The sequence below is a fragment of the Trichoderma harzianum genome (genome assembly GCF_003025095.1).
Source record: "Trichoderma harzianum CBS 226.95 unplaced genomic scaffold M431scaffold_4, whole genome shotgun sequence".
NCBI lineage: Eukaryota > Fungi > Ascomycota > Sordariomycetes > Hypocreales > Hypocreaceae > Trichoderma > Trichoderma harzianum.
This window is the reverse complement of record NW_020209252.1, coordinates 670,654-695,440: the sequence shown is the minus strand read 5'-3', so window position 1 is coordinate 695,440 and position 24,787 is coordinate 670,654. Positions and strand designations below refer to the sequence as shown.

Genomic DNA, 24,787 nt, shown 5'->3' with positions numbered 1-24,787 from the left:
ATTAAGCCTTGATAAAATCGAAATCAAACTCAGGGAGTTAGATTCAAAGCTTTATATTTGACGAAAGATGAATTTAATTCCCGCTAAGATGGTTTGTCAGTTATTAGGAGAGGAGAAAAGCCGAGGGTCATAGTTGAAAGAAGAGCCTAATTATCGTATTCGACAGTTTGGCGAAGAGAATTAAGGAAACGAAGCTGTATGATTTGCTGTAACCGATCTCATGCAAAGCAAAGGGGCACGTAAAGAGGGAGATGTATATGTTAGCAGCTATTCTGAGTATCACGTGTGAAGGAAGTATTAGCACAACATTCTACAGTCCGGTTGCTACTCTTGGATGTTTACAGCTACATACATACTCATAGACTTTTAAGCACATATATAAGCGAAAGACGCCAAGACAAGCAAAACATGGCAAAGGCAAAGGCAAAAAAGCAACGCAAGTCAGAAAGGTTGCCAAGTCGATCTCAAGCGTTGGTGCTTGTACGCATCCAGAACAGCGGGACGATGATCCGATAGGCAACACGGGCTGGCTCCGCAAATCGCCAAATCGGGGTTTCTCGAACGTAATGAGCAAGCGGGCCTGTGATTGGCTAGACAATCCTCTGATAACGAAAAGTTGGGCTCACGTACCTTTTTACTTGTTGCGCCCCCCTCCTCACCGGGATCAATGTTTTTTTCATGTGCTACTGGGCTTAGTAAAACATGCCAATGCACGGGTAACCGAGGATCTATTCCTTCAAAGTAGACCGGATCGATGGGGACAAGACAAAGAGGGCGAGCGGGGGTGGGAAGGGAAGGGATAGGCTGGGGCTGGGGTAACGAATCCTGAGATTTTAATTTTCTTGCTTGTGCTTCCCGAGTTTGTGTGTTGGTGGCACGAGATTTTCCCGGGTTTGGGTCATGGGGGTGTTTTATTGAGTAACCTTACTGTAGATGAGATTTGGGGTTTCTCTGGAGGGACCCGGGGAAGAATCGGCGTGTGCACGTGAGGTATTACTTTGTTGTACGAGGGAAACTCTGGGGTTGCTTCTACGGAAGATCGGTGGAATATCCTATTCCTTTTCCATTTCTATAATTTTGAAACTGGTTCATTGTAATCTTCTCTCCCTTACGTGTGCGAGACGACATGTCTTAACCCGGAGCCAGCGTGCCGGTGCAGGTTACCGTGAAGAGAACTCGTGATGCGCGCTGAATTGTGAAACATTCAAAGTACACGCGACTTTTCAGCAGAGAGGCAAAACCCGCGGCTCGTCGCAAGCCCACGCTTTTGACAGACGCCAATGTATACTCTTATTAGCAGCGATATTGACTTGGGCCGCCACTCAATGGCACTAAATAGCCACGGCGGGTCGCCCGAAGCCGCCGGAGCGCCCTTGACAGACGAGAATGCCGTAACGGAGACCCTTTTTCTGAATCGTATCTATTCACGGAGCCTGGGCTATCGTAAACTCGGTACTCAGGCACCATTCTCTATCAGCACCTTAGTTGTACATAGTAGGTAATTTGACATGCACAGAAGAAAGACTCAAGTCAGCTAAGCAAGGTACGGCCAAGGGCGCGGGTTTCCCCCCACTGCAGGGCCCCAACCTCGCCGGCTTCGCTCCCGTCAAGAGTGGGCTTATCAGGCTTTACATGATGAAGTGACGGCATTGACGGGCCAGCTGGGGGAAGGCGGTAAGTTGTACGAGTAACTCGTCCCTCTTCTCAGCATCAGCTGAAGAGGACAGGGAAGCATTCCTTGTGGGTGAGGCGTCTTAGTAGTATGGGCTGGGACATTGATTCAATGCGACCCCCTGGTTAACTGCAGAATGAATTTACTCGTACTTTGTGCTTGTACGAGTACTCGTGCTCCATCGGTGCAGAAGAAACCTGTCTTATCTGTTCGGGTTGTCGGCTCAGTTCGTCTTGAGGAAGAACATGAGTTGTGTTCTGTCTCGGGCTGGCGATGCCGATGACGGCCTTTTGTCAAGGAGGCGAGACAGAGCCGATTGTTTTTCTCGTTGCTGGATAATAGGCCCGGGTGAATTGGCGCCCTTTTCAATCAATCAATTACCTATCTACCAAGCGTGGGAACCAAACGACTAAGGATGAAATAAAAAACAATAAGAAGAATCCAACGAAAAAGTTCAGGGTTGCAGATTTGCTGCTTATCCGGCTCCAGCCAAAACGACAAAAGACAAATGAAAAGAAGAAAAAAAAAGACTCCCCTGTTTGCGGCCTCACCGATACTCGGCCGATACTTGGGCTGCGCGGCAATGTGTGCTGCACTTGCATGTTCTATTGTTGTCTCGGCGCTAGAGTGCTTACCGACTAGCGTTATCTCACCCACCCACATGCGGAAAAGATACGTACCTGGCGATTTCGATGACCGTATCTTGGCTTTTGTCGTACGTACCTCGATTATACACGCCCACCTTATCTCTGGCCTTACTATCGCCAATGTCACACTTTGTATCTTTGTATCTTTTTTTCTTCGCTGCTGCTTCCGGGTCGATAATCCGCGTTTGTGGCGCTGCGCTTTCCCGAATGATTGATTTTTCATTGTCTTGCTCCTGCCCTTGTTTTCCTCCATCGTTTGATGATTAAGTAATCCAGGCAGAATTTCTCGACCAAGAAGAAACAAACAAACAGACGAGATAAACATTTCCTCCTTCTCCACGAACCTTCAACCAACTCATTCCATTTACAAGCGTCATTCATCGTCGCTGTAGACCCAGTTGCTTTTCGCCTTCATGCCTCAGCAATGCAGATTCGCGCCGCGCTTCGAACTAAGCCCTTAGCCCCAGCATCCACAGCCCTTTCGCCCCGAGATAACGAACAGTGAGATGAGATAGACAAACCACCCCCCTGTTCGCTTGTGGCCACACCCCCATGGCCTCCCCGAGATAATCCCAATCCGTGGCACAACGCTCTTTCGAACGAGACAGCAGCCAGAACGGCCCACCCCTGGTGTCTTATCTCTGGCCTCGGACGACCCTGTCTGGGGTAATTGGCTCCAACATGGGCCCCCCCAGGGCTGGGCTGATGAGAGGAAAAAAAGAAGAGGCGTGGTGGCCCTTGACAGGGCCCCAGTGGCCTTGCTCCCGGTTTGTCGCCGTGCTGTCGAAATCGGGGACTGCCTGAGTGGTGTTGAAGGCGATGTGCATGCTATATACAACGGATCTAAGCCTGTCCGTTATCTCTAAGCCTCCTCCTCCTCCTCCGTCTTTCCTCCTAATCTGGTCCTGCTACCCTTTCCTTCCTCTCATCTCTCTTCCTCTCCTGCACGTCTTATCTCTGGTCGAACCTCCAGAGGCATCTCACCTCCTGCAACCTTATCACAACGCTTTGCCGTAGCTCAGGCTTCCCGGATCCTCGCCCTGCCTGTGCCGGCATCCGACCTATCCTCGATTTCTCCTCGTCTCATCTCACTCCGCGTCCTATCGCTCGTTTATCTGGTCCTCGTGGCTGCCATCTCCAACATCTACTCGACGAAACCCCGGATTTCGCTTAGCCCATCATGTCCTACGCCCATCTTGGGGCCCCGACCGTGTTTAATGGGACAGGTTCCCTCGGGGGTGATGCCAGTATGTAACGATAGTAGCCTTGACTTGACCCCGTTCCCCGTGTAGCACCCGATTCCCCTTATCTCCCAATATGCAAGTCATGGTTCCGAGATGAAATGGACCACGGGGTCACTGACAAGCCTTTGCTTCAGGGACCGAAAACCTGAACCAATGGTATCAATCCGGAGACCAGGCCTTCATCCTGGTGGCCGCCTGTATGGTGCTTCTCATGGTACCGGGTGTCTCCTTTCTCTATTCGGGCCTCGCTCGCAGAAAGTCCGCCCTCTCCATGCTCTGGGTGACGATGATGTCCTTTAGCGTCATCGTCTTCCAATGGTACTTTTGGGGTTATTCTTTAGCCTTCTCCTCGACTTCCAATAATGGCTACATTGGAAACCTCAACCATTTTGGGCTCCAGAGGGTCCTGGCTACCCCATCGATTGGCTCTCCCCTGATCCCGGCCCTCCTGTACTCCTTCTATCAGATGATGTTCTGCGCCGTCACCGCCTGCCTGACTGTCGGAGCCGTTGCCGAACGTGGCCGGGTGGTCCCGAGCATGGTTTTCTGCTTCTTCTGGGCCACCCTCGTCTACTGCCCCCTGGCATACTGGGTGTGGAACGCCAACGGCTGGGCTTTCAAGAACGGCGTCCTCGACTATGCCGGTGGTGTCCCTGTCGAGATCGGCTCCGGTGTCTCGGCTCTCGCCTACTCCTGGGTCCTTGGCCGCCGAAACGAGAAGATGATGATGAACTTCCGGCCCCACAACATCTCCCTCATCACTCTCGGCACTGTTCTTCTGTGGTTCGGATGGCTAGGCTTTAACGGCGGATCTGCCTTTGGTGCCAACCTCCGAGCCGTCATGGCTTGCTGGAACTCGTGTCTCACAGCCATGTTCGCCGCCATGACCTGGTGTCTCCTCGATTTCCGTCTTGCCAAGAAGTGGTCTATGGTCGGTTGGTGTTCCGGAACCATCTCGGGCCTGGTTGCTGCCACTCCTGCATCTGGTTTCATTACCCCATGGGCTAGCATCATCTTGGGTGTCGTTGCTGGAGTCTGCTGTAACTTTGGCACCAAGAGTAAGTTTTGACCTTTATAGTCAATGAAAACCTCAAGAGTGTATCGAGACAGTTCCCTAACATGTATTCAACAGTCAAATTCCTCATTCGAATCGATGACTCTCTCGACGTCTTTGCTGAGCACGGTATCGGTGGCATGGTCGGTCTCATTTTCAACGCCTTTTTCGCCAGCGGTAGCATCATCGGTCTCGACGGAGTTAATAGCGGTGCCATTGGTGGCTTTGTCGACGGCCACTATGTCCTCATCGGATGGCAGATCGCTGCTATCGTCGCCGGTTCTGCCTATGCCTTTGTCATGTCCGCCATCATTGCCAAAATCATCGATCTCATTCCCGGCCTTAAGCTGCGTGCCTCCGAAGAAGCCGAGCTCCTTGGTATGGACGACGACCAACACGGCGAATTCTCATACGACTACGTTGAAGTCCGACGAGACTTTTTGGCTTGGAGCCCCCAGCGCGAAGAGCCTGCCCACGAGAGCACCATCCTGATTGAGCCTCAGCACGGCATCCAGGAGCACGCCAACATGGCTCGCTCTGCCAGCTTGGCTGACACACAGACCGAAGAGAGAAAACCCGCATCTATATACGATAATCGCGCCAGGGAGCGCTCAGAGAGTACCGAGACGACCGAGGGCAGCCAGAGCAACGAGAAGCGCGACTAAGGCTACTGTCTTGTGTATACGACTTGTTTCAATTCTTTTTCCTTTTCACAAAATGGGAGGTTATACAAAAGCCGTTCCTTGTTCATGTTATTATATTTGTCCGCAATTTCTAATTTTTCACTGCGGCGCTGTATTTGTTGTTTTTAAACACATATCTATCCGGGGCTTTACATAGCGGGCGTTTTGAGGTTTTATTCCCGTGGATGGATGGGATGGCATGATTTATATAGAGCGCAAACTCTTTTTGTAGATACCAGCGTGTGGATGATTATCAACGAATATACTTGAAAGTTGGATCAAACGTTTCTATCTTGCTGTTATCAATGTGATGTGCCGTGCTATTTTAAAAGTGGGTGTTTGAATTTGAAAGAAAGAAACTTGAGGGGATGATGAGGACAGGAGAATGGCTGTGTTGGTCTTTTCATGAGAATTATATTGATGAATCGATTCACCATGTTGCGGCTTTTAGATAGTCTGCGGATCTCTCTTGAGATGTAAACTTTTATAAACAGCGCAATCATGTCATGTTTTAAACCAGCTGAATGCTAAATCGACGACAGTGACAAATATAAGCCGTAATTCAAACAGATCCTCATGTAACAATTTGACTAGCAATGCCGTTCCAAACACCGTCTTTTATTATAACCCAAGCCTTCTTTTCTTTCCAAGTCTCCAAAAACAAGAACAACTAAATCTCGTCCAAGATCCCGTGAGCGCCGTACATTTTACTCTATTTACCAATCAATAGTGATGTCTTTCGCCATATTAAAAAGTTGTTATAAAATCTTCCTCTTTTCCCCCAAGTAATAAAAATCTTGTCTCTCAGTTTGGAGCACCATCGGTAATCTTTCCATAAGGCTCCTTATCGTACTCTCCATGGCAGGCATGATCGTAGCTCGCTTTCTCCGACATGCCCTCTTGTATCTTGACAAAAGTGTCGAATTCACACCAGCCATCTTTACGGTCGGCGTCGCATTCGGGGAAACTCAGCCCCAGAGGAATTGTACGTTGGTTGAGAATGAAGTGAACGTATTTCTGCTCCTCGCCACGGAGATAACCATCGCGGTTGGGCGAGACGGGTTTCGGGGTCTTGATAATCTCAATGTCGAGACGGGCTCCAAAGGGGGTGATGTGTGCGACGGTGAAGTTGTGCGCTCCGGGGTATCGATCAGCCGGGAGTTCCTCTGCGAACTGACGGAGACCGAATGCAGTGAGGATGGAAACGATGTTGGTGTCGTGGGAAAAGTCAAAGTAGAGGCTCTGGTTAAGGGGGAAAGTCTCCGTGTTGTTATCCAGGGTGACGTTGATTTGCGAGCCAGAGTAGCCGAGGGTATGGTTCTTCAACCGGGCAAGGACTTCCTGTTGATAGCCAATGCCAATTGCTCTCTGCATCGAGAATAAAGCATTAGTGTTTCGAACGTCAAATTTATGCTGAGATGAGAGGTTCAAATACATACCCCGGTAGGACTGTAAAAGGCATTGCCTCCTGAGAACCACACGTCGATGGAATAGCCAAAACCTTGCCATTCTTCATAGGTGAATAAATCGCAAAACATGCTGAAGCCGTATGCTACTGTCTCGTAAGGACACATGGTTTGGGCGTTGTATACGTCGTCAATGGTCCACTCGAATCCATCTGTCAACGCGTTGAAACGATGAAGAGCTACCCAGAGTTAGCCGTCTCGATACTTTTGAAACTAGATCGTACCAGACAAATACATACCATCTTGAAGGTAGGTGTTGATCCATTGCTGCTTGGCTTCGTTTGCCGATATTTTGGTGTAAGAGTTGGGACAATTGAGGGAACCTGCTAAAGAGTTGTTGAAACCGCCAGCCTCGATGATGACTTCGATAGTTGCATTGTTCGTCCTGGACTTTGTTAGTCATGTCTCACAATGAAAGTGGCTCATATTGAAGTCCTCACCATTCCAACCCAAAAAAGCCAGCCATCCAGTTCTCAGCCGACTTGAGCATACGATCTTGTGTCTATATCGACTTGTCAGTACACAAAGAAATCGACTTCAAGTACTGCTTGTTTGTCAAGCCGTGAGCCTTACCGTAGTGCGAACAATAATCTTGCTGTTTGGATTATACAGACTGCCATACATGTAGCTATGAAGAACTCCTATGCAAATGTCAGCTTTATCCAGGGCAATCCGCAATGCCTACTACGCATGCTATGCTTACCCGAGTTGTACAGCTCTTCACGGCCCTTGGGCACCAGAATCTCTGACCCAAGATGGTACTCCCAACCCTTGAGAAAGCCCAATGGCCCCTTGGGGTTAAAGTCGCTAGAGGCATTGGCAATGCGCTGGGCGAAGTTAACAACGCCAACCCCAGATGTAGGATAGCGGGCGCCATGACGGGACAACATCTGGACCTGGACGATCTCTGCTCCTGCGGGAAGCGGGTACTCATTGACTCCAAACCCAGGGGAGGGAAAGTAGGGAGACAAGTAGCCCATCATCTTGAAAATAGTCTCATTGCCGGGCTTCATGCCCTGGACGGGGATGGCCGTCTGCAGCGGCTCATTGGGCACAAAGGTCGCGGTCGGGTCAAAGGTCCTTGTCTGTGCTAAGAAGGCGGCATTTCCGGTGGCTGTTGGCCCGGCCCACAGCTCCGGCGATGTCTGGAAGTACTGCGGCACCTTGCTAGGAGCCGGACAGGAGCCGGGGCCGTGACCGGGGAAGAAGTAGGGCAGAGATAGGTATAGGTTGGTCGCTAGCAGGACGATCAGGGCGATAACAAGAGCGAGGATGGTGGTGCGGTAACGGCGATCTGCGCGCGACCGGCGCGGCGGCAGGTAGGCCGACGTCGACACGCCCTCCTCCTCCTCGTTGGCATCGTGTGCGTTGTCGTCTTGGTGGACTGGCCAGTAGTCTGAGGCGTCGGCGCGGCCAGGCTTGCTGATTGGCTTGGAGGTCGACATGGCTCGTGATCGATCTCGATTCCGGACTTGGGACATAAACGAGAGAGAGACCCGCGTCGCAAAGGTGCTGTAGGAACGGGCCAATCAGCACGAGGAGAACGAGCAGAGAGAAGAAGAAAAGAGAGAAGGAGGAGGCAAGATGAAAGGATCAGATCACGAGACGCTGGGTCTCAGCCCGTGACGTGCGGCTGATGCATGGCCTTGGATAATGAACCTGGACTCGTACGTACAGGTGCTGCTAGCAAAAGCAATGCCGGGACTCTCAAAGGCCTCGCCCCGGCCCCTTGTCTCAAATCAATCCGACGGCACGGTACGATGCGATGCGAGGCGATGCGATGTGATGGATGCGCGATTCGATACGATGCTGTTGGTCCGAGTGGTGGCGCGTCCCCTCTACCGGAGCCGATTCACGCGTCACAGCCTTGGGCAAGTTGTAAAGAGTTCCCAGGCAGTGGCCGTAAGAATGAGGTTGGATGCCGTCACGATACTAATGTAGGGATGAAGCTGAAGACATGCTGCTCTGCTAGGTGAGACATAAGACTCCACACGTAAGCAGGGGGTAGCTAGGAAATCACAGTTCAGTTAGGCTACAGTGTAGAGTTGGACCATCTAGACACTGTACCGGCATTGCGGCCCCGTGATTTAGCGCCAGCGGCATGGATTTAGTGGGTGCTCAAGTGCCGTCGCTGCTGTCGCCAGGTCACGGGGAAGCTATCCGCCGTTTCGGGTCAAGTAGCGGCACTGTGCAAATTGCATCCAAGCAGCTCTAACCTGGAGAGTGAGCTGTGTGATAAGAACTACAAGTATCCATGGATAGCTTCCTGGGGTCGTGATCGATGCCGGACGTCATTTAAACTCGTATCAAAACCTTGACTTGGCATCGTACCCTTGCCTCGCCGTCGTCTCATCTCATCTTACCGTTGTTTTCGCATACACTTCACGTCAACTCTAACGAACTCGTCTCACCAAAAACCTTAATGCTACTACTACCTGACTTGCTTATATAGCTTCCATATGACATGGTATCACACATTGATAGATTATACAAACAAGATCGTAGCAGTGCCTATATATGCAGCCCATCTCACATCTCGCATCTCATCGACATGTGACATGACATACGAGCACACCATCACATCAAGCCGCTTCCGATCCCACGTCCCCGCCGCCATCCGATCGCCATCCCTAGATCTCTCTTTCCTCTCTGTCTAAGTGTGTGTCTTAATCACTGCCACCCGCCCAGGGATCTAGACTAGACAGCATGGATCAATCGCTTTAGGAATCTGTCACAAAACCTAGCAGGGGAGAAAACAAACCTATAATGTTCCCGCCCCAATCTGCGACTTTTGTCACAAAAAAGAAAATAAAAAAAGAGGCCCAACACACAAGGCACGGGATATTTCCGTTCTTAGCATTGAAACTACCGAACGGCTTACTGCAAGGGAGACAGGAGATTTTTTTTTTTTTTACGACGTCCAACAAAGCATCAATTAAAAACACGGGAAGGAAAAAAGAAAGAAAGACAGAATGGAGCCTGAACCAAAAGAAGCGCCTGTGTAACCTGGCTAAACGCCGCGGCCGACGCCGTCAAAAAAAAAAAAAACTCCTTCCTATACCCCAACCCCTACAAATCACAGGATGTCCAGCTAGAGCTTTTCTTTTTCTTGAATATTCGGGCATGTTTTCTTTTTCCTTCGGGCTTCGTAAATCACCCCCTTCATTCTCTGCTAGCCCCCGGCATCTTCCAGTAAAAAAGCCGCCGGCCGGTCTCAGTGTAAACCCTCTGCCGCTTTTCTCTACCCCCCTATTTACCGCCCAAGACATACAAAACAGTTCCCGTCCATCTTTTCTTCTTTTCTTTTTATACCCTTCTCCCTGCCTCTCTCATATCGGACTGCCGCGTCTAGACATCCTTGTTGTGTCAGAGCTGCAATCACCTTGTAAGCGGCTGAATCACTCCCCCAGTCTCGTGACCCGTCCGTGTCTCGGCATCCCAACGATTTGGTTCAGTTACAGGTCAGGCGGGCTCCACTCTCGACATCATCCATGAGCGAGCTCCGGATGCTTCAAACGCCCATTTTTGCCAGCCTCATCGAATTGGGCATTGAGTGCGCAAGCTAGTACCAAATGTGGCAATTGGCTACGTTGGCCCTGTAGCTAGAGCTGTGAAGCAGTTGAGGCCTCTGGTTCCCTGTTTACACAGGCCTATGGTGAGTGATGAAGACGGCTACTGAGCGCTCGAGCAGAGGCAAATCAAGTGCTAGAATATGTAAATTTGGTCCAATCTGACTACCTACGGAGTAGTTTCTAGTCTATGCCATGCCACTGCTGAACTTTTGCGGATCTGATCCGAACCTGTTCTATCTATGTAACAATCAAGCAAACAAAGCAAGCCGAAGGAGTTTTTGGCCCAGAACTCCATGAAAACCCGGTCTATAGTTTTTTTCTTCTTTTATGTTTTTCTCAAGACGCCGACGCGAATGCAATGCCCTCTCACCAATACTTCCATTAGTGGCATTTCGTCGCAACCCCCTAGGCGCGACCCTCCCAAGTAGCTTGCGAGATCATACCAATTGCTGGCTGACCACCCTAGTTAGGCTGGGATCGCAGAGGAAAGTAGCCAGAGGGCATGGGCTCGAGATGCCACACCCGGGTTCCCGCCTGACCAAAAGCCTTGTTCCACTCGCTCTCCAGATCGAGGGGGATGCTCCATCCCATCTCGTCATCGCGGAGTCTCATGCGCACAAGGTGCCTGCACTGGCTGGGCTCCGAGCCGTTGACAAATCCCGCGCGGCGGTGGAGGATCGCCAGGTTGTTGATGAAGTGGATGTCACCTGGCTGGGTGGTGAACTCGAACTTGGTCGCCTCGGCAATGTCCTGGATCGCATCCAAGGCCTCAACCTGGCTAGCAGTGAGTGTAGGCAAGTGGGCTGGTCGAGCGTGGCTGGCGCTTCCCATGAGAGCAGCCCGTCCAAAGTTGGTGATGAGGTGGCCATCTTGGTAGAAGAAAACAGGCCGGCATTGGAACTTGGGCCTAGGGGATGAGACATGAATACGTTAGCCCTTGCGCCATGCAATCACATCATCAGAGTTCAAGACACTTACAAAGCAAAAGGCCAGTCAGATCGAGCCAGGGTGCGGATGAGGTCGGGTCGAGTGGCAGCGAGCACATTGTAAACAGTGTAGGTCGAGGCGATGATGCACTTGCCACCAGACTTGGCCGCGTTTCTTGTGAGCCAGCTGATGATGTCTCCAGCTTCCTCGTTGTGGAACGTCTACTCGCGTCAGCCATCAAGTGATTGCGGGGTATGTTGTGTTGCAGGAGACTTACGATGGGAGAAGTGGAGTGGCGATGGTGCTCGGCCTTTTCCTTGGACGAGGCGTCGGCAATGATGTGAACTGGAAATGTGTTAGCCTCTCAAGGCCCGGTTCGGGCATCTTCGTTCTTACCCAGCATGTTGCCCTTCTTGTCCTGACGACCGAAGCGATTGGCAATGTGAGCCTGGACTCCCAGATAGATGGTGGTCATATCTTCGACCGAGTACTGCTTGGAGTCGAGACCTCGGAGAACAGCAAACCCTTTACCTTGGTAGATGTCCTGGCGCATACCCTTCAGCACGTTGGGACCAACAGTGGGAAGCGGGAAGTTGTCAGGAGTCACGAGATCGCCGTCAAGTTCCAGAGCTGCATGACATTGCATTAGTAAATGCTGGATGAAGAAGGATCTACTGCCAATGGTAGCTGACTCACCTTTGAAGTGCTTGAGAGCGGTGTCAATCTCTCGAAGCTCTTCGGCATCCAAGTGGTGAATGAAGTCAGGCTGCTGTTCAAACTGCTGGCCAGTCCATGACATAGGCGAGTTCAAGACAGCAGGAAAGCCATTGGGCAGACTCGACATCTCTGCGGGGGGAGAATGCAGCTTGAGCTCCTGGTGAGGAGCAACAAGCTCCGAGTTGACAACAACGGTGCCGGCCATTGTGAATGATCACAGGTGATATGTTGGCTGTTGGAAGAGAGAAGAGAGGATTGGAGTTGGATTGGAGTGCAGAAGGCAAAGAATGGCAAAGACTCTGGAGTCAGAAGAGAACGAATGTGTTTGGTGAGAGGAGTTTGGGAGAAGAGATGAGGAGGCAAAATATATAAAAAGTTTGGAATGTCAAACAACGGTGTGGACTCGGTTAATGTTGGACTTGATAGCTTGGGAAAGCACGACAGAGGCCATGATTTATACGTCGAGACAGACCGCCTATCTAGCAAATAAATTGGAATGTCTCAACTGGCAAGAGCCACTGAAACCAATATGGGTTCAAACTGCAACTAGCCTTTGACTAGTAGACACCGCAAGAAGGAAAGAAAAACAGCAAATATCAAGCTTGGCCCTTGCCTGGTTGATTGGGCCCGGCCGCGGACTCGTTCCGGGCGGGACAAGAGGCCGGGTATCACAAAGCCGGCCCTTCGGCTTGCTGCCTGCCGTACTTACGGCCCGTATCCGTCACCGCACTACCTAGTACATCTTGTAGCCTTGATTGTCCTTGCATTGGCCCATCTCGCCTTCGTACTAGATTGCCTTCCAATGTGAGCTTCCGGCTGAGACACATTAGTCTTGGTAGCGTAGGGGATGGCAATAGCAAGACACCAGAGAGCATAGCGTGCTTGAAGCCCCCGGACGTTGAGCAGGGTAGAGCAGACTCATTGGTAATGGACCAGATACTCATCTGCTTTGTCGACTCTTTTCTCTGCTGCTTTGCTTGTTGTTTTGCTTTTTCCTTTCTTAGGCGAGTTTGCTTACCCCCTGTCGTTGTTTCTTTCCCTTTTCCTGCTGAAGCTTGCATCTCAGCCCCAGGATCCACATCATCCACCGGGGAAAAAAGTAAAAAACAAAACCATAAAAAGAAAGGAAAAAAAGAAACAAAACGAGGAAAGTAAGCCAAAACACGGCTCTCTCTCCCTTCTCTCGTTGCTCAAAACAAGCGGTCAAGTGCCGGCTCAGTGCAGCAGATATCCGGGGGCGATGCCGCTATCCTATCGTGTATACATGTCTGCTGTCTTGGCGTAGACGGGAGTGTACATGCCGAGAGTACCGTATGAGGAGCTGCGAAATGACCTCTTCTTTGCTTCATTGCGTCGATGTTTGCTACTCGGGCAAAGCGAAGCTCCCAGCGGGAGGCCATTGCCTTTATAGGAGCTATCAATGCGCCGCCGACTTCATGATTGCTTCGCATGGGATTGGCTCCAGCGCGCTAATCTGTACGAATCGGGCAATGGTCAATTGGTGATCGCTGGAGAAAAGAGACAACAAACTTGATGCCTAGGAGCGTGCTTCTTTTATCCATTACTCGTACTTCGTATACTCAGCGTCCATCGTGTACGTAACATATCATACCGGGGATAATGTATCCTCCTCCTAGCCACCCATGACCGTGTAGACCTGCGAAACATCTAGCGTACCACTTACCATCTTGGGTAGTTTGCATGCCCCTGGATGGTAGCTACCATACCTGTACTACTTCATCTCGGAACAAGGTATCTCGATTGACACTTGCCAGAGCCAATCTCCACCTCGGGGCACTGCATCCTGCAGTCTACCCCTTCATCCAAACTAAACGCGTAGTACCGACACCTCACCGCTTCAACCTCCTCAAGGTATTACTAGGTGCCTTTATGGCAAGAAAAGAAAGCAAGGAGAGGGGAAAAAACAAAAACAAATGTTACAAGACGGTGGTCCTCGGCTGCCATTTCTCCTCAAATAACTGACTGACGAAGAAGTAGTCCTCCTCGTACGCCTTTCTGGCGCGCATACTCTCCCAGTCCTGCTCTGTACAAGAAGGGTTGGCCCCTGTATTAGCGCCAGTCCGGGGATCCGGTTAGCTGGGGAGTGTGGTGGTATCGGAGACTCACTGTGCCGTTGAATGTGTGCCCTGGTCGCACGAACAAACTTGATCTTTTCCTCATCTAGATGCGCTAACGTCCGAAGATCTTGATCCTCGCACTCTTCCGAGAAGGGCACAATACCCTTGTTACAGTAGTGAAAGTGGGCCAGGATAATATTTGCTCCTGTATTGGCATCGCCATTAGAAGCCAAAAGTCAGTCACTATGCCAGCGTACAACGGCGGGAGGAGGGGCCGGTCTCACCCAGATGATACTCTTGGACTTTTTCTTCGCGAGCATAACGGCGCTGCAAGGGCAATCTCGTCAGCAAATTGGTACTACGTGCCAAGGAGGGACGAGGGGACGGGGCCCCGCGACCCTAACATGGCTGCTGGCCGCCAACGCTACCCTATGCCTTGGGTAAACTCACCTTCATGCCATGCTTGCGAGCATATGCAGCGTCGTGCTTTGTAATAAGTGCGACATTGTGAAGCAGAATGAAAGTCACCAAGTAAGTCACCAGCCAGCTAGATGGCTTATTCTTGAGCATTACTTTTTGGAGGTTGTCCAACAGCTCATGTCTAAGCTTGCTCTGGATGTGTTGGATCAATATCATATCCATTTGTGCGCCCAGGACGGGGGGGAGCGGAATCTTTCCGGGGTTTGGATTGGTTTGGTCAAGAATATCGGTCGACATGCCTAGCTTCTCATTTCCGGCGATAAAACACGACGTAGTTGACAAGCGGACGGCTATCCACAGCCGAAGCGTCCAATTGAGTAACTCAAAGGATTCTGTAGAGATGTTTGGGTCTTTCCACATGTGCCAAGCTTGGAGGTACGTCTTGTACAAGAGACTATCGGTGTCACCAAGGAAGTTCCGAAAGATGTCGGTCATAGAGTCTCGGATATATCTGGTGTATGCCGATTTGCCCGCTTCCAGGTCGACCAGTGCGTATGGCGGGATGGTGACCGACTTCTTGGTGCCTTGGTAATCCCATGTCCGCTCTAGTTTGTCTCCCTCCTGTGGAACGAATTTGCGCACCGGCAGTGGGAGGAACGAGTTTGAGAAGTGAACAGATATATGAATGACTTTGACTTCACGTTCAGCCCAAAGCTGGATGGGTTCCGAGTTGTTCTTGTTCCATCTTTGGGTCCACTCGTAACCTGGGACTGCGCCTGGCTTATAGAGCATCATGTCGGTGATCTTGTACCGGAGGCATGGTAGCCTTGCCGCCTTTGTATTCTCTACCTTTTTACACGTTAGACAGACACCGCCTGGAACATCCGAGTTGAATTCGCACTGCAAGGAGAGTGTTGCGTTAGCATATGTAGATCATGCCGAGTGTTGTTGTGTAACACGAGACGGGTACGTCGCCCCTCCTTATCAGGGGATGCCACTTACGCGTATGCGTTGCATTCTGCACCTTATGCACGAGCCCATCTTTCTTGTCTGGGCCGTTTGCTCTCGAAGACTTTGGTCTCTGAAAGGGCCACGTTTACCACTACGTTGGGTGGGTTGCAGGGTGTCGGGATTTGTATCTTGCCTCTGGTCAACTGTATTGCCCCCATCTTCAGGTTGGACCGGCTGAGGTAAATTCTGCACTGTAGGAGTGTTGTAACAATTGGGTATCTCAGGGGATGTGGGCTCAATGACCACCAAAGGAGGTTGGACTAGCGGTAGAAGGAGGGCTGGACCATAAGACAGAAGTGAAGTGTTTGCATCCATGGGATTCTCGTCAATGAGCGGCAAGGGCATTGGCATCGGTGCCGTGACTATTGGATAATTGTATAGGTCCGAAGAAGCCAGCCGGTTAGAGTACTCATGGCCAGTCTGGTCTACCAGATAAGGGTCGTCGCCCGTATTTGCAATGCACGTTGGCTCCTGCAGGATAGGTTGCAACACAGGCTGGATCAGCGGCTGCAATGACCGTTCTCCAAGGACGGGGTAGCTGTCGAGTGGCAGGGCATCCAAGTTCAAGTGCTGATCTTGCGCCGGTGTATGTTGAGGTAACACATCAGTGCCTGAGACAAGGTGCTGAACGGGGTGAATCGCCTGGGCTGGCACAGGTGGTGCCACTTCCATCGTATACTGCTGCGGAGGGTCATATACCACGGCCGCCGAATTGGGGAGAAATTGGTATCCTTTGGGTCAACCCATTAGCCATCATCTTGGTACTAGAGAGGAGTCGCAAAGCGGTGGCAGGGAGCCTGCATACCTGTAGGATGCTGCCATGCAAAGTTACAGCAGGCAAACATGTTCTCTGCAATGCATGCCAATGGGGAGCTCAGAGATTGAACATCAGGCATGGTGGGTGCCCACCGCGGTATAATTGACGTTGAATCATGACCCTGCTGTTCATCATGAGAATTTGCTACAGGTGTTTTTTCATGATAGTCAACGGCAGATGACGATGGCTCGTCTACAGAAGGCATTGAGTGAAAACCTTCTAGTCGTCTGCGTTTATGTGAGTGCGTTGGAGAGTTGGAGGGACAAGCAGGGGGTAAATCAGGCGAATAACCAGACGTATAGCCTAATGTGTATCCAGTTGAATACTCAGAGTAACCATAGGGATAGTCGAGAGCTGCCGTCGCTTGTCCTACCAAGAATTGCGAATCATTAAGAGAGAATTGTGAAAACTCCGTATTCACGGCAGGAGCTGGAGGTACCAGAGGCACTGAAGACTCTGAAGGCACTGACACATCAAATGTGCCCAGTGACCGGACACGCTTTCGACGGGGAGCCTATGTGATGATTAACTTGACCGCACTTTTGGAGTAGGGGAAAAAATGGAGAGGAAAATGGATTGATGTTGTACAGAAAGGATATAAGCAGGAATCAACAAGAAGGAGACAGCATAAGTGGTGAAGGCATTATGAGAAGAAACTCAAATAATAGGGGACGGGAGGCGGCTACAGATATAACCATGCAGGCTACCGCCGTGGGGTGAGGAAGTCGACTTACCATGATGCTCATAGATAGATGGGGTGTGTTGGACAGATGCGGCGTAGTAACAAGAGCAGGATCCAATGTACCGGCACGTGGAAAGCCAAGTATCAGCTAGACTCCAGAGACAAAGCAATATCAACAAGGTACACCAAAGTTGTGCACCGAGACAGCGGGTGAGGTTGAGCGACGCCGGGGAGGGGGTGGATGGCTATGGTGCCACCGGGACCATTCCTGGGGGCAGAGTTTGGCTTCCGCTGTGTAAAACGATAGGTGGAGCGGGACGCTGTGCGGTCGAGGAGGAGTAGGAGCGGGAACACAGTGAGCCGCAAATATCCAAGACGAGGGTTCGTTTACCGGTGTATGGAACAGCCTGGCCGGAGAGTAAGAGAGACAGAGACAGAGGTGGCATGTAAGTAAGGAGTCCCGACTAGCGTTGGGTCCAGTCCAATGATGGTGCCGACCTGCGAAGCGCACCCGCCTGGCTACACTTGTCCAAGAGGTCTCGTGCTGCCGCCACTCTGGTGACCGATGATGAATGTGCTCTGGGGACACTGGTGTTGCTGTTGCTGCGCTGCCGGCTGTATCCTCGATGCCCAGGGTTCTGCTCCGGTCGTAAAGCAGGGGTGATGGGTAGCGCGGGCTAGAATCTGGGGCGTGTTGCCGAAGTGTGCATAGGCGCTGGCCTGTGGTCTAAGTGGCTGGATTCAAAGCTAGACGACGATAGCTGTTTTTCCAAGAGAGAGAAGCGACTCGGTGAGAGAGCAGAAGTCATGGATCCCGGTGCTAAACAGGTTGTGTGTATTTAATGGGAATTGAGGGGTATTACGGCTGCGGCCAGGGGGGAGGGGGGAGTAGTTGGGATGCAGTGCCCAATTAACTCCTCGTCGTCTCATTGAAGCAAAGATTGAGCCTGGTCGGGCCGGCATACCATACAGCTGCTGAGAAATAGCGGGCACATGCGATCGCGAGATGAATGGGCTGAGATGTCATTGCGCAGTTACGGCCCTGACGGTGTGTAAAACTCCAGCAAGATGCAATGCGCCGGAGCCATCATGACAAAGTTGGCCAACGAGAACGAAGGGGCCAGCGGTAAACAACCCGGGCATCAAGTAATGCCCTCGTCTTCAGGCCGGGAGAAGAGTCAGCCGTAGCGCCCAACGGAGCTGACGGCCAGTGTGCGCAATCCAGGAAGGGATTCTGGCAGAGCAGGTTGGAGTCCGACTGCGACCCAGTCCAATGAAAAGTCGTCTTATCTTCTAAGGCTATTATGGTACCACAAGAGCTTTGTCAACTGCAGCTTATACGCCTCTTTCATTTCGACGCGGGCGGGTCACATGCACTGCGACCTGCACCTGGGAAAACGCAGCAGCAATGATTCAACCAGAGGCCGTCCGTCTGCCTGAAAGAACAACAGACGCCGGGTTATTCATCGTCTGTCTTTTCAGATGGATACATTCCGCTTGATGATTGAAGACTTTAGGAGTCGGATGACACACTTCGCACAGTGTAGAATTGCCCGTCCAATATGCTAAAGCCAGAGCCGAGATCAGACGAGGCACATGTGGTTTGACTGGTAGTGCTTGTGCATTGGACTGGTGCTGGGCTCGAACATACTAATCAACGAGCTAAAAGCTGTGCGTGCTACCACACGAGGAAGTTCTCGAGAATGAACCGCTTAGGAGTGGGGAACCGGTGAGCGAGGCCTGTATTAAACTGCACCCACACGGCCTTGGAACCCCAGTCACGAAGCAGATGCATACACGCAACCACGGGGGATCTTGATCTATTCCGGCTTGGTAGCCGCAGTTCTGTGCCAGGGGGGGTGAGCATCTTGGAAACCTCTCAAGCCTGTCCAGCAGGCAAGGCCTTGGACGAAGTCAAACTCGTAGCGGTGCCAGGTCGAGCAGCTTGGTCGAGCTCCAGGCCCGGTGCGGATTTGCCTGCGACACGGCCCATCGGAAAAGAGGTCGGTCAAGTCGAGGGTGGGCGGCTGTTCATTGTGTTTTCGCGTGGCTGTCTCGTCTCGTCACACAAGACATTGAGTCTCCCCCACGCCTCGGCGGCATTTGTGCCACCCTCGCTGCGAAATTGGACTTGGAATTGAAATTGCACACACGGACTGTGGCTGATTCGTGCTGCGTGGTTCATGAATCATTGCTCGAAATTCTCCGGCGAACGGAGCAGCGCCTCCACTGGGCGTCCCGAGGGCGAGCATGCCGTGCCATGTGAAGCAGATGTCGATAGTCAGATGTTGACTTAAGGTGCGGAATGGCGGTGGTTCGCCCGCGGGGGCTAGACTTGGCAGATCATTGGCTGTTCCCACTGCTAAACTTGCCAAGGAACCTTGGAAGGCGCCTCCACTGCAACGGCCCTGCTATCGACGGCCCTAGCTGAAATCCCGTGCCTGCTCCATTATTTCTCCGCCTGGAGTCGGACCTGCCTGTGCTGTGCCTTAGTTAGGAAGGAAGCCAGGACGAGTTGCCCCGTGCTAGCCACCAGGGCCAGAACGAGCCTTCTCTGCTTAGCTAGCCAATCATCGTCGCCGGGATGAAATCCAATTGGGTTCCATGTTGAGCCAATATAAGGCATCAAGTTGCCTCTACCTGCAAATGAACCTGCAAATGAACCTGCAATGAGCCTCCAAAGAGCCTCTGGGGAGCGTCTGACGAGCTGCTACTGCGGAGATGCTTCAACGTCCGTTTCTTTGCGCCGATTCGCAATCATCTCCCGCTTCTGCTTTTACTTCTGACTTCCCCCCGCTGCTGCTGCTGCTGCAACTGTTCGGGCTAGTGGAGTTGCTCAGGGCCGATGCAAGACAACGTCATGGCCTCCAAGACCATCATCGTCTACCCTAACCTTGTACGAGTAACTCCATGCCTTAGTCTTTCATCTGCTGTGGCTTCAAAATTGTCTCGGCGAGATGCATATTACGAAAATGCATCTGTCAAAACCACTCGTGTTGCTGCTCGTATACGAGTACCCGCGTTATCAACACCGCTGTTTGGACTGGTCGGTGGTTTCTTCTCTTATCGCCAATAGGGCTTGACTCTGATCTCATCACCCAGCTAACGCTGTTCTCGCAAAGCTACACAACATAACATCAGTCCGTCTTTTGCTGGGTACCTAGTAGTACCAAGAGGCCGTGCGGGATGTCTACGGACTGTCTCCGTCCTTTGGTGCATCGTGCATATGCAGCCAGACTCGACATTCTCGTGGTCCACTCCGAGGCCAGAGGGAAGCTGTAGCCATGTGAGAGGTGCAGGGCCTTGATTCGAAGCAGCTATGGTGCTGGTGCCGTGGTCGTTGCACAAAAGGGATTACAGTTCATACCGCCAAAAGACTGAGTAACCATGTGTTACATGTTACTTTCCCAAGCCCGCTAAGCTGCCCGTATATGGCTGGCCGCATCAAATGGCCTCCTCGCGATCTGCAGAGACCCTGGTGTTCTGCTCTCTGTCCCGAAAGGCGTTTAACAGCCCTCGCCGACCGGTGAGCATTTAGCATGGACGCCACAAAACCACTAGCACTTGTGAGTTTAGCCAGGCCCTCTCGGGGCTAGGGAGATGCAGTGGTGCCAACATGGGCTTTGAGCCGTCGAGTAGCAGAGATGGAGAGGACCGTGGCTTATGCTATCCAGATCATGACCAGACTGCAAGGTACCATGGGCCCCCTCAAACAAGTCACAGCGAGGAGGACGATACTTTTGATTCACCCTAGTGACTTGCATCTTCCTCCGACGGCCCATAGAGAAACCGGCTGGCAACTTCGGATGAGCTATTTGCATGGGATGGGTGTGTAAGAGCATCTTTGCTAACAGCACGGCCTCTCACGCCAGTAAACCCGTTCACAACTGATGACAACATGCGTCTGACACACGTTATGACATCAGTCAATGCAAGTATTGACGGAGATGCATTATTCTCCTTGAAATTGGCGATCAATTCAGATCTGGATAATCACCTGCCCTGCTGCCATTCGCATCGCGATGAGTGCGTGCCAAAGACATGTAAGTGGGCAGGAAGCAGTATCAGATGATCCGCTGTAGTCCGAGCCGCCTGATACTACGTGACTATCATATAAATGAGTGAATTTGGGAGACTCTTTGTCACTGACAAGCTGCTATAGTCGTACGTGAGAGACCATGCCATGCAGCATAATGACAACATATGCATTGAGCTCCGCTTCTTTTGTGCTGCGTCTCCATGGCGTAGCTTTGGATAATTTTGTCAAGCTTTCCTCTGGCTCAACAATAGCATTATGGGCCGCATACCGGGCCTGTCCGAATATCTTACCTCCTATACTCCAGAACACGGCTATCATCGCTTGCTGCGGCTGAAGATGACTGAGTATGCATAGCATGGGTTCCCCGAGTCATTATTAACGCCACAAAATATCCTATTATGGAGTGTTCCATAGGTTGAAACTGTCAAGGTGTGCTTTGACACTCGGGCAAGACATGCATCCGTTACCCTGAATATCGCTGGTTTCTGCCCCCATCGGCTGCTTACCATGGAGGAAAAAAGAGAGACAGACGGCCATGGCTTTGGGGGCCAAAGTTTCCCTGCTCCACTCAATCCTACACTTCGGCTCGGCTTGAGCAAACAAGGGACTTGCAGCAAAATAAGAGACAGAAAAAAAGCCATTCTCGTCGCGTGTGTACGAAGCGCCGGTGGCGGCGGCCATGTATGATGCCGATATTAATATCCAAGGCAGCAAGATTAACAAATCCCAGTGCGGATACGGGAACAGGAAAAAGAGAGAGGCTGGTTGACGGGATGTGCAGCCGCAAAGCTGCTTGTACTCTTTCGCGTCTGCTTTTCTTCGCGGGCACCAGTAGCGACGAAGTGTATAGCCGATGGAAACCTGCTTGGTTGATTCGTCCAAGCGGTTTGCTTCCTGAGTTTGGCTTGCTTCAGCTCATTTGCGTGAGCTTCAGACATTCGTAAATATAGGAACGGCATTGCCCTCCCAGCACTCTCAGCACTCTCAGCACAGGGAAGCAGACGGATCAAGCGTCTTTCGACCAACACAATGACGAAATGGATCCCAGCCCGTTGCCAGCCTCCCAGCATGCCGTGCTCCTGAAATAGCCACCCATTGCCGAAGTGCATGTCCCTGTCCGACGTAGCAATTGCACGACTGATGGCTCAAAGGTGTTGTGTGTTTGCGGAGCTTGGGCAACAAACATGACCTTAGCCCCAGCTGCCAAAAACTCGGTCTAGCACAAGTGCGGCAGGGAAGCAGTTTTGTATCGGCTCTTTGCCTTTGCAAACCAAAGCACAACTCAGCATTTCCAAGACGATGGCCAATTCCACGCCTGATATCGAAAATCAGATGGAATGGAATGCAAATGCAAGTGTACTTGGTACTTCGAGGCCGCATCATGTGATCAGGCATAAGGTAATGCTGCAGCCAAATCAAGCCAGATGCAGCGGGCTGTTGGCCACGAACCCCCCAGTTCATGCATGGCATAGCAACTGAGCAGCTCGATTCGCAAAAAGACGTGACACAATCGACGTCCTCGGTCCTGTGCAAATCGGAAGCCCGGCCAGTCTCTCCAGCTGGGAGGGGTTGAAAGAAGCTGAATCCATCGCTGCCTTAGCCTTGCAACGGGCCGCCTGTGACGGCAAACAGCAGCTGCTTGGGCCCAGAGCTGGCAAATCGAATGCCTCCTCTCGCTCAGGTTTGAGTTTGATCAAGCACAAGAGCCCGCACGTGGAAGTGGAAGAGGTACGAGTACTAGGTCGGCGGCCGCCGCTCTCTCGGTCTCTTCTCTCGTGTGTGCCAAATTGACTGATAAAGACACTGCCCTCTCTAGTAACAGTAGAAGCTGCACCTGTCCGTTGAGACATATAGCATCTGCACAACATGGAGCTCAGCCAACAGTCGATTCACGATGTCATCCATCCTACCGCAGCCTTCTCGGATGAGAGCATCTGGGAGCAGTCGGCCGCTAATGCCGCTGTCAACGCTGCGAGAGAAACTTCGTGGGATGAGTCCCCACTGAATCCCAAGAATCGCATCGACAGTCTCGAGCCTCCAGCGAGGCCCTTGTGGCGTATTGATGGCTGTACTGCATTTGGAACTCAGTTTTATGCCGTGCCTCTTTTCATGGATTCGATTCCCCCGTTCCGCATTGATGTCTTCATACCCGAGCCAGCGACCCTCTCTCGCGAGCTGCGCAGTGTCCTCGACATGGACGTGGCCTTCTACACAAGAGACGCATCCCGCATCTCACAGCTTGGCGTTACCCAGCATGTGCTCCGGCTGCTCCAGTACTGGACGTCGACGTTGGATGATCCGCCTCAGATATATCAAAACATCCCCTTTGGCTCAAGGATCGTCTTCAACAACCTTCCCAGGGATGTCTGCCAAGTCCAAGTATGCATCGCTCCAACGTATTACCTCGAGCGTCAAATGCTCTCTGTGGCATCATTTGAAAGCTTCTGGGGGTCGCACCTGGACCTTCCCCCGACGGTCGACATTCACGACGTCGTGTATCTGTCACAGTTGCACGACAGTGTCTGTCTCATTGAATATGAAGGCAAAACATGGATTTTCAAGGCCCTGACCAGCTACACCAAGTACTTGTACCATGAACTACGACAGCTCCTCTCCATCAAGGCTTACCCCAACATTGTGGCACGACCGGTCCACCTCATCACGAAGAAGTGCAGCTTTGGCAGCAAGACGGCCGTTCTCGGATTCACGCTCGAGTTTCACGTCCATGGCAGCTTGCGTGACTTGATCCCTTATTTACAGGTGCATGACCGAGTGTCGCTGGGGGACAAGGCCAAATGGTCTGTCCAACTTGCATCTGCCTTGGTGCATCTGCGTGAGACGTCCAGCATTTTCTATCCGGACCTCCGGCTTGACAACATTGTCTTGTCAGAATCTGGGGATGTTGTCATGGTTGACTTTGAGCAGCGTGGCGTTTGGTGCGAGTTTGCAGCCCCAGAAGTCAACGCCATCGAGTATGTCCGACTTTTGGCCGTCGACGACGAGATCCCCTCGCACATTGTAGATAAGTATGCTGCTATGTTGACGGACATGCTTCCCGGGTGGGAGGAGATGGGCCAGGGTGAAGATTACGTTTGGCCATCCAAGGGGTACAACGTGCCGTGGGCGTGCTTGACCCCCAAAGAGCAGGAGGCCTGCGAGGTGTACATGCTTGGGCGAGTCCTGTGGTGCATCTTTGAATCCAACAGCGCTCCCCAGCGAGCGGCGGTGTGGCTTTCGTACCGATGGGAGCCCCTGGTCGAGTTTCCCGGCTACACTCGCACGCCGCCCGCCATGCGAGATCTCATCGACCGCTGCACTCGCGGCCGACAGGCAGGGCTTAGTAGGCTCATCGTCCGCCGCAGAGACAAGCTGGTCTTGCGAGAGTTTGAAAACACGGGCGAGTCCACGGCGAAGGAGGTCCAGAAGACTGCGCGCGACTGGTGGGCAAAGGAGATCGCCGACTCGGAGGCGTGGCTCAAGGAGCGCGCAGAGGGCATGAAGAGGGGCGACTGGAACGAGAACTACTATGATCGACCTACCTTGCGCGAGGTCCGCGAGGAGCTGACCAAATTTCTCGAGGACAGCCATCTCTTTTACTAGTTTGCCACTCTATAGGACGCCTAGCTCTCCATGTGATCCGAGGGGTGGTCTGCGCTTGTGGGGGTTTTGAGTCAGGAGGGTTTCCCTTTCTTCGTGAGGAAAGGAAATTTTGAGCCCCAAGTTTGGCATGTAACGTTGGAGGAGATGTATACGAGGAA

The 24,787-nt window shown here is 51.8% G+C and overlaps 6 protein-coding genes across 6 annotated transcripts; 2 read left to right on the top strand and 4 right to left on the bottom strand.

Annotated features, from left to right (window-relative positions):
• Positions 1–1,778: 1,778 nt before the first annotated feature.
• On the bottom strand, positions 1,779–2,891 carry M431DRAFT_376317 (hypothetical protein). The gene has a single exon (XM_024914682.1). It carries the CDS (start codon positions 2,642–2,644, stop codon positions 2,054–2,056), a length of 591 nt encoding a protein of 196 aa, XP_024776120.1. The 5' UTR covers positions 2,645–2,891; the 3' UTR covers positions 1,779–2,053.
• Positions 2,892–3,209: 318 nt separating this feature from the next.
• Positions 3,210–5,584, top strand: M431DRAFT_506194 (hypothetical protein). Its single transcript, XM_024918769.1, has 3 exons — positions 3,210–3,566; positions 3,698–4,621; positions 4,696–5,584. The coding sequence occupies exons 1-3, from the start codon at positions 3,500–3,502 to the stop codon at positions 5,280–5,282; spliced, it is 1,578 nt and encodes a 525-aa protein (XP_024776119.1). The 5' UTR covers positions 3,210–3,499; the 3' UTR covers positions 5,283–5,584.
• A 520-nt stretch (positions 5,585–6,104) lies between these two features.
• Positions 6,105–8,211, bottom strand: M431DRAFT_492906 (hypothetical protein; the record flags this gene model as incomplete). The annotated part of the gene is made up of 6 exons (XM_024917054.1): positions 6,105–6,668; positions 6,740–6,945; positions 7,006–7,151; positions 7,207–7,268; positions 7,340–7,407; positions 7,470–8,211. 6 exons carry the CDS (start codon positions 8,209–8,211, stop codon positions 6,105–6,107), a joined length of 1,788 nt encoding a protein of 595 aa, XP_024776118.1.
• A 2,589-nt stretch (positions 8,212–10,800) lies between these two features.
• M431DRAFT_80796 (hypothetical protein) lies at positions 10,801–12,109 on the bottom strand (the record flags this gene model as incomplete). The annotated part of the gene is made up of 5 exons (XM_024922978.1): positions 10,801–11,245; positions 11,317–11,486; positions 11,543–11,610; positions 11,662–11,895; positions 11,962–12,109. 5 exons carry the CDS (start codon positions 12,107–12,109, stop codon positions 10,801–10,803), a joined length of 1,065 nt encoding a protein of 354 aa, XP_024776117.1.
• Positions 12,110–13,438: 1,329 nt separating this feature from the next.
• Positions 13,439–16,970, bottom strand: M431DRAFT_506192 (hypothetical protein). Its single transcript, XM_024918768.1, has 6 exons — positions 16,297–16,970; positions 15,483–16,222; positions 14,511–15,380; positions 14,345–14,387; positions 14,110–14,265; positions 13,439–14,026 (listed from the first exon to the last, which is right to left on the bottom strand). The coding sequence occupies exons 1-6, from the start codon at positions 16,511–16,513 to the stop codon at positions 13,920–13,922; spliced, it is 2,133 nt and encodes a 710-aa protein (XP_024776116.1). The 5' UTR covers positions 16,514–16,970; the 3' UTR covers positions 13,439–13,919.
• Positions 16,971–22,895: 5,925 nt separating this feature from the next.
• On the top strand, positions 22,896–24,629 carry M431DRAFT_81912 (hypothetical protein; the record flags this gene model as incomplete). Its single annotated transcript, XM_024923096.1, has 1 exon — positions 22,896–24,629. The coding sequence occupies one exon, from the start codon at positions 22,896–22,898 to the stop codon at positions 24,627–24,629; it is 1,734 nt and encodes a 577-aa protein (XP_024776115.1).
• Between the last annotated feature and the right edge of the window lie 158 nt (positions 24,630–24,787).